Genomic DNA, 8871 nt, shown 5'->3' on the forward strand with positions numbered 1-8871 from the left:
ATAGTAATTTTTGCATTTTTTAATAATTTGACGAACCACAGTGTAATAATCATAGTATAGGAAGAAATAAACATAGAAAATCTCACTCGCTTCAATTCAGAATTATGTATCAGTTTACCAGAAGGTCAACTCAAAAACTGCTCTACTGAGAATTTTTTGATTTTCATTTTCGGATTTTGCGCCCGATTTGTATGTATGTATGTATGTATGGTTCCCCCATCGGTAGCAAGGTCCTGCCTATGTCTGTGTGGCTTGGCCTTCGAATTAAATTCTAAGGCTTCCACGGCCGATGGTTCGTCGAGGGAAGGCATCCAACCCTCAGAAACGTACAATGGTTGGCAACCCACTCCGCTTGCAATAGTTTCTTCAGGTTATCCCCAGATGCATTCCCTCTAAAAAATCCCTACCCCAAACGATAGAATATGGCCGTAAGGAAAATTACTCACAAAGTCTGATTAATATGATTATATGTATGAATTATAAAAATATGAATGGTGTTTTGGTTTAAAAGGATACGTATCTGAAAGGATAAAAGTTAATATGCATGTATGTATAACTAAACCAGCATGGGGACGTTTCGTACCTTTTTATCCCAACTTACGGTAATGATTGACAATTACTCTATTTTAAATAATATGTGCAGTAAAACTATGTATTATGTGATTAAATTTTAATTTCAATTTGATTTTCACGTTGCAAAGGCAAGAAATGTGTACAAAAGATTCAGAGCTTGGAAAATATGAAAAGAAATAAATAATCATTTGAACATGATATCAGAAATAGACAGCAACTAATACTTATCCAAATCAATTAGATGTTCTGTGACTGGAAATAATCAAGAAAAATATCGGTTTAATTATCACCCATTGTCAAAACACATAAGTCAAATAGTCAATTCGAATACTTATTTTTGTCAAATTTTGAATGAAATAAAGAACTTAAAATAATAATTTAAATGAATTGAGATTGCACAAATCAATGCTAATTTGTCTAGTGAAATAAACTTGATTACATTGTTAGTCGATCGATTATTGTGTTAACTGGCACCTGAAACAAATTGTCGCGTTGCTAGTTCTGCTACTTGCCACCGTGGTATTTATAGCAGTAACAACGTTTTTTAAACCAGCAGCAGAGAGAAAGAGATGGAATAATAAATAAAACGGAAAGATCTCACCCAGGCGTCCTCCAAAATTGTCGTTCTCTGTAAGTGGTATCCTTCTCGAACTGGTTACCCCCCACAACCCGGAACAAACCAATCTCGGTGATGAACCTTCTCCACCACCACACCAGGCACTCCCAACCAAACACGAAATGATCATGTGAACTTCTTTCAATGGTGAAGGTATACCCTCTCACTTGCACTTATCATTACCACTTGGAGAGAATCCACGCAAAATTTCACTACGAAGACGGCCATTTTTCTTCCAAACAGAATTTCAACGCTTCACTCTATAATCTGTTTTCAACCCCGGTTGCACAGATTCTCACAAAAATACTTCTTTGCATTTAAATAAAAGTAAAATTAGCCACTTTAGACTTTCTCACTACGTTTCAGCATCTGATCACACTCCAATCCAACAGACCCAGCACTATAAAAACTTCTCTGGCGCATCACGCAATTCAGATTAAACGCTTGGCTTGTATGAGCCAAATTTCTGGCTTTTTACTGATAGAACACTTTTCAATTACAACCTCAGACACTCCACTAGCCCAATTATGCACTAATTAACTAATATACAACCCGTCGCTGCGCTGAAAAACCGCTTAAAATATTCTCCCTAACCGCGCATGAAAACCAACTGAACCGTACCGCACGAAGTCCCTGACGCGAAAATCCATTTTCGGATTTTGCGCCCGATTTAACTTTAAAAATATAGGTCGGTCGATAAAGTTCACGATTTTTTTTTAAAATTTTGTAAACAAGTGTAATCAGCGCGTTACGTATTTTTCATAGGGGGGTATGTCGAAGCTTTACGATTTGTGACATACGTGGAGAGGGGGTCAAAAAAGTGCATTTTTACGTTCCGTAATTTATGGATGCCGCCTAAAAGATTCTGATACAAAACTCGCTATTTGAATTATGAATCTTGGATTATTTTTTTTTGTCTGGAATTAAGATTCAGAAATCGATTTTAATTCAAGAATAAAAATTTTTTATTTAGGTTCAAAAAGAAGTTTAAAGACTAAATTAAAAAAAATTGATAGTTTATTCATTTTTCCATTTTATATTCAATCATAGTCAGTTTAAAAAATCATATAAATATCATTAAAAAATATCTTAATTGAGTTGAGTAAATCTGATTCGAACAGCAAAGGTAATCTCTTAATTTTATTTTTAAATTTTTGACACATTTCCAACGATGATTTTCTTTTTGATGAAACCTTTAAGACCCCCCATTTTTTTTAAGGCTTCATAAAATACTGAAAACTTCTAGGACTTATTTTAGAAAAGTATGCTATTAAAAGAATAACTAATAATGTAAAAGCACTTAGGAAAGAGTTCAAGTAGGCTTTGACACGCGTGGACGTCAAAATTTTCCGCTCCGTGTATAAGTCGTTCTAAATAATCAAAGAAGAAAAAAGTATAAAAAGGAAGGAAGTTTTAAATAAATGCAAAGATGTGCAAAATTGTGAAGTTGGTCTGTAGCAAAACTTTAGAAACTTCGGTTGCTGTATATTCCGATTCCGGATTCCGTAGCGAAACGGTTGTGAATCAGTGAACGTTATGTCCTGTCGATGATAACCTATTTGGTGAGATCCAACCTTTTCCCCGACTTCAAACATTTACATTGTATGATTTTTATATAAAGTAATTAAACATCTATGCACAATATACATGTGCATAAGAAGCCTTTTGTAGGGAACTCAACGCTTTATTCCTCCCCTTATTCCAGTATCTTTTGCAGTATTTACCACAGGTAGGTTGGCCAGGCCGTAGTGATATCTGCAATGCATGTCAGACATTATGTTGAAATGAAAAATGAAGTAGACAAATTTTTCATTTTTTAGGATGCTTCCCAGTTTTGGCTATGTTGGTAAAAGAAGAAGAAGAAGAAAAACAAATCATATCTAAAGCAAAAGAACTTAAACACAAATAATGATATACTTTTAGTACCTACATTTTTGACTATCATTTAGGAATGCATTGTTCAAGCAAAACTGTTTAACTCTTCAATGCATGAATAGCAGTTATTGATTCAGTGAAGTAATAACATTTTAATACGAATAACACAACTCAACAGGTTTGAAGTCGTTATTTTAAGTATCATAAAAGTTATGACTCACCAAAAATGAAAAACAAAATTTGAAATCTCATTTCAATACGATTTTGTAAATTTCTTCCAAACCTTGTTTATTGGGTGAAAGGAGGTGTTTGTGATTGATTGAGATAAAAAAAAATTAGTAGAATTTTTAAATCTGTAGAAATAACCGCGATTTTCCAAAAACTACTTTTTTGCAAAAAAATGAATAAATTTGGCTTTTGAAATTTTTCCGCATACTTTGTTTGATATCTCACATCTATTTTAAAATATTGTAATAAAAATACTAGGGATCTTTTTGTTTTAATCTCAAAAATATTTTTTGTGAATACCCAAGTAACATTTAAAGTTATATAGCAGGCTTCTAGATCAAGTTTAGGTTTCATAAGAGGCCTAAAGAGTCTTACGAAACAATCGGTGTTACTTGGGTACATCACTCAAAAATTTCCACGCCTTTTTGAGATATTTGGATTTGATTAAAGGGTTAAGGAAAAATTTTGTCACCAAACCACCCCACCCCCTCTCCCATGAAGCAGTTCTTGCTACGACCCTGAGCTGACCCATGTTTCTCATGTAAAATCAGTCCCTTGATTTAAAAGTTAAATCAGTGGAGATAGAACGAGCTGAAATTATTAAGAACACTTTCTTCGCGGTATTTTTGGCAACTATTACGGTCCACACTCAAGTTTGAGATATCTCCCTTCAACCCTTCATAACTTTATCTTCTTAGTCCATCTTTTCTAACGACCATCACAAATTTGTTTGAAATAATGTCTAGTTTCAACAAACAAACTTGTAGAACAATGAACCAATGCGTGCAGCAGCAAGAGCCAAAAAAGTGATATCGGCTACGACGGTGTATGTCTTTTAATTTTTCTTTAGACCTAACAAATGGTACCAAAAATCCATGCAAATTTGAGCCTCGTTTAGTTACCCGTAGGGTTGACGAAATGATCTGGAACCTAGCATAATATTTTGTGTTAGGCTTAGAAACAGTTTATGCCACCGATGTGTTGATTCACGACCCTACTGCATTATAAACCCTTTTATGAATTATAGGATAGCTTCAAATGTACCCAGCTTCTTATAACATACCTTTGATAGAAAAATACACTCCATAGATTCTATATGTTTACAAATGTTTTGAAAGTGTTACCTAGGATAAACAAGAGTTCATTAACGCATTCCAGAAACTAATGTCCATTACATTTGACTCATTCGACTCTGCAACAACGCATGGCAGCCCTTTTAAGCGTATTAAGATAGGGTGTGATAAAGACATTAGATAATAGCGTGATCGTGCAAATTGTTCTCTGTAATTTCTGGGCAATGAAGTCTAAAAATAAACGTATGTTATGTACATACTAGTAGGAGTTAGGACACAACTGTCCAAGTGCACTTTACACATCGACCACGCCGTCTACCCGAGTCGGTCTAACTACATTTTTGATCTAAATTAGATTTTTTGATACGTGAACGAACAGTGTGGAAAACCCAATCCCAAAGCCAAACTAAACGGTGGCACGTGTATTTAACTATTAGTTCAGTCTTGACCTCTGTAAGTGAGATGTCTCGCCGGGCGTGTTGTCGTCTTCAGTCAGTCAGTCAGCCAGTCAGTCAGTCAGTTAGTGGCTAGGCGCCGGGACTTCGGATATCAGCTTAGATACTCCCCTTCGAAACGAGAGGAAATCAGTCACAACCAGTTTTCTCGTAGCAAAATTGTATCCAATTGACTTTAATGACACATATGTATAACGTTAGTTTCATCTAGTTGATTTTCTTCTCAAGAGCTTCAAGAACGTTGTTGTAATGATCACAAATTGGCGCGTGAGTGAATGGCTAGGATGATGGATGGGAGAGGATGATATCTAATTGACATTATGAAGTAGTATGGGAATTTGTTTGAGGCCTACATGATGATTTCTTTTATAATACATAGGTATAGAGTTCTTAAAATAGTGTGAGCTGCGTTTTTATTTTGTTGGGGGCATTAATTGATTATCTTGATATACCTATAAAACATCGAGTGGATGGAGGAGTAGAGTACAAGCAAAAAATAAATAGGTCAGCTGATTAGTATTAAACTCTCATAATTGCATTTGATTCGTTCGTAGTTGTTTACCTATGTGGGTATTATGATTAACTATCTAACTTATTGCATATCAAACTACTGAATACAATCATAGTTTGGGTACCGTAAAACAAGGTGAAATTTTCTCTAACATCGCCAATCTCTCGAAAGCAGATAAGAGTATTAAAAATTAAGCTTGCTTTCTTGCCTTTGTAGGTGTTCAATAAAATTGCTGGTAAATGTGTTTCGTTTTTTTTACTATTTTCAATTACCGATCCTTGTTTTACGTGCTTAAATACTTTAATCACAATTTGTCAACCCTTTAAACCTGCCCAAAAAGATGAGTAAAGAGAATATCAACTGGTTTGTGTGAAGTTGAATACAGCCGTTCAAAAATTGTCTACTACTCTAAGGTCGCAGGAAGACATCAAACTACCTTCCAGCCACAAAAATTACATTTATATATATTCAAAATAAAAAAACATAAATTGTATAGTCGAACACACGCACACGTTACGCCCATTGCCTGGTGGAGATCGGTGTGCCTGAGATACCCAAACAGTTTGCCACCTGAGCGAAGATTTGAGGGAGGCCCGTCTTGTCCCGGATTGCCTCTCCCGTAGAATATCGTGGAACCGCTAGGCACTCCTGCGAAACACAGCCCAGCGGACGCAGAACTCCCACGCTATGGAGCTCTGCGTAATACGTCGAGTAGAGCATGAGGCGAGAATCCACATCACTCGCAGTAGCTTCGCAGCTCGTTGTAGGAACAGGATTTCTTGCAACATTCGTCATAGATTCCACCCCGTCGAACCCTTCGATGGGCCTTGGATCGCGAGTACGAGTGGCTTCCGTTCTCCGGTAGGGTAGCCACCTCAACCTGGACCGGTTGTTGTGGCTGATCGGACAGATACTCTGAAAAGACCAAATTACGACCTGGGTTATTGTAGGCCTACTGTAAAGTTTTAGGGAGGGAGAAAATACCAACCTGTTCGGTGGTGGCCCATCATCGGATAGCGTCCGTTACACAGCAGGGCCAGGGTTTCGGTTAGCTTCCGGCCGCAGTACCGGGATCGGGTAATGTGCTGCATGAGATCGCTGCCATCGGACGCCGTGCTGGATTCGCCAGATGGCGCCGGTAGCGGAGAGCCATGGACCCCCGCCGGGAGGGTGATTAACGAGATCAAGGTCACCAGCAGTAGAACCATCAGGAGGGTACCGAACAAGCTAACCGAAGCTGATCGCATCTGTAATGGAAGAAGAGAATGAGAATTGAAGTTAAATTGTTGTTATTTTATGTAAATGACGTCTTACGGTAAACCTATTGGGGGTAAAATTTCCGATCAAACTTCGCGTTAAAGAATGACAATTTGAAAATCAGGAGGACCCCGGATCGAGATGCAGTATTCAGGTTACAGGAACCTAGATTTTCATCTCAATTCGCAACAATCAGCATCTGAATCCAGGATCAAGGTCTAGGATCAGAAATTGAGATCAGGATTCGGAATTACATCTAAGCATCAGGATCTAAAGCCAGGATCTAGGAGCAGGATTACGATCCAGGATTTTGATCCGGGATCAATATTCGATATCCACGACCATAGCCCAGGATTTAGAATTAAGACCATAATCAAGTATCCAGTATTGGGTCCGAGATCAGTATCCAGATTCAGGATTCAAGATTCAAGCATTGGTGGTAGCCTTCACTATCAGACTATCGACCGTAACGTTTCGCAACCACACCTCGATTGTTACGAACGCTATGATAACAAATTGAGAAGGCTACACATTGATAGATCCGTTTCTGAGCGAAAGGGAGGTTAACTGAGCAATCAAATACCTTTTTTTTGGTTTGCACTGCAAGTTTTCGTTTGTGGGGCGAACCACGCTTGGCCTACTGATGCAACACTATCTGTATCTACCACTCCAAAGTGCCTAGTTGGCCCGTGCTGAACAAAAATTTGGTATGCTTCTGAATAAAGTTCTACCCGCTCATTTTCACCATCTTTCATTTCTTTTAACTAATTGGTGATACGGTCAAAATTTGGTCAATATCAACTTGACGTATTTCTTTCAATTTTGCTTTTAAAAAACCTGAACATCCCTCATTTTGAAGGTGTATGTGTGTGTTGAATGTTGCTCCTATTTTGATTTTGGAATTCACTTTTCAGTTGTCAAAGTGCCGTCCAAGGAAGAAGAGCAGCGTATAAAAATTTTGCTCGCGCATCGCGGAAATCCGAGCTACTCGCACGCAAAGCTGGCAAAATGGCTAAAAGTTGCCAAATCAACCGTTACAAATGTAATTAAAGTGTTTGGGGAACGTTTGTCGCAGCTAGGAAGTCTGGATCGGGGAGAAATCGAAAACCAGAAGCCGCTGAGACGACAAAGAGAGTTGCCGGTAGTTTCAAGCGAAACCCTAACCTCTCTCTCCGAGATGCCGCAAATACGCTGGGTGTATCGTCTACACCCGTGCATTGAGCCAAAAAACGAGCCAGACTATCGACTTACAAGAAGGTAGTGACTCGAAATCGGGATGATAAACAAAATACGACGGCCAAATCGCGATCCCGGAGGCTGTACACGACTATGCTGACGAAGTTTGACTGCGTGGTAATGGACGACGAAACCTACATCAAAGCCGACTACAAGCAGCTTCCGGGACAGGAGTTTTATACGGCAAAAGGAAGAGGAAAGGTAGCAGATATTTTCAAACACATGAAACTGTCAAAGTTCGCGAAGAAATATCTGGTTTGGCAAGCCATCTGTACCTGTGGCTTGAAAAGCAGCATTTTCATAGCTTTCGGAACTGTCAACCAAGAAATTTACGTGAAAGAGTGTTTGAATAAACGTCTGCTGCTTTTCCTGAAGAAAGAAACACAGTTGTTCCGTACTGTTTTGGCCGGATTTGGCACCTTGACATTACGGTAAAAAGGCCATGGAATGGTACGCCGCCAACAACGTGCAGGTGGTTCCCAAGGACAAGAACTCTCCCAACACGCCAGAGCTCCGCCCAATTGAGAAATACTGGGCTATTGTCAAGCGAAACCTAAAAAAGATAAAAAAAAACTGCTAAGGACGAGCAGCAGTTCAAGGCAAACTGGCTTTCTGCGGCGGATAAGGTGGACAAGGTGGCTGTACAAAATCTGATGGCAGGGGTTAAGCGTAAGGCCCGGCAATTCTGATTTGGAAAAGCGGAAGCCTAACTGAATATTTTTTCTGAAATTTATACTGATTAAACTTGAAAAAGAAATTGAATTTGGTTTTTTAAATAAACGATTTCACCGATTTACATGCGTTTTCCCTTGACCAAATTTTGACCGTATCACCCTTTATCTATCCGTCTATCAAATTTCAAATTCTTTAAATGTTCTTACTTTTCACCGATAAGACCGATAAATCAAGTTACAAACATAAATTACGGTGATGAATCTCGTATTAAGATTCAAGATCAGTATGAAGAATTCTTAAAATTCTTACGCACGTTGATTTCTCCTCTCAAAAATGGAGAATTCGGTATTGGAATCATAATGCAAGGCAATA

At 38.1% G+C, this 8871-nt stretch overlaps 1 protein-coding gene across 2 annotated transcripts; it reads right to left on the minus strand.

Moving 5' to 3' along the window:
- Positions 1-4963: 4963 nt before the first annotated feature.
- LOC129760120 (bombyxin G-1-like) lies at positions 4964-6657 on the minus strand. 2 transcript variants are annotated; one of them, XM_055757703.1, is made up of 2 exons: positions 6320-6657; positions 4964-6267 (listed from the first exon to the last, which is right to left on the minus strand). In XM_055757703.1, the coding sequence occupies exons 1-2, from the start codon at positions 6576-6578 to the stop codon at positions 6068-6070; spliced, it is 459 nt and encodes a 152-aa protein (XP_055613678.1). In that variant the 5' UTR covers positions 6579-6657; the 3' UTR covers positions 4964-6067. The 2 variants fall into 2 exon arrangements, with proteins under 2 accessions (XP_055613678.1, XP_055613679.1); XM_055757704.1 differs by having other exon boundaries at positions 4964-6246; positions 6320-6616.
- Positions 6658-8871: the final 2214 nt, after the last annotated feature.

The sequence above is a fragment of the Uranotaenia lowii genome, unplaced genomic scaffold, assembly GCF_029784155.1.
Source record: "Uranotaenia lowii strain MFRU-FL unplaced genomic scaffold, ASM2978415v1 HiC_scaffold_453, whole genome shotgun sequence".
NCBI lineage: Eukaryota > Metazoa > Arthropoda > Insecta > Diptera > Culicidae > Uranotaenia > Uranotaenia lowii.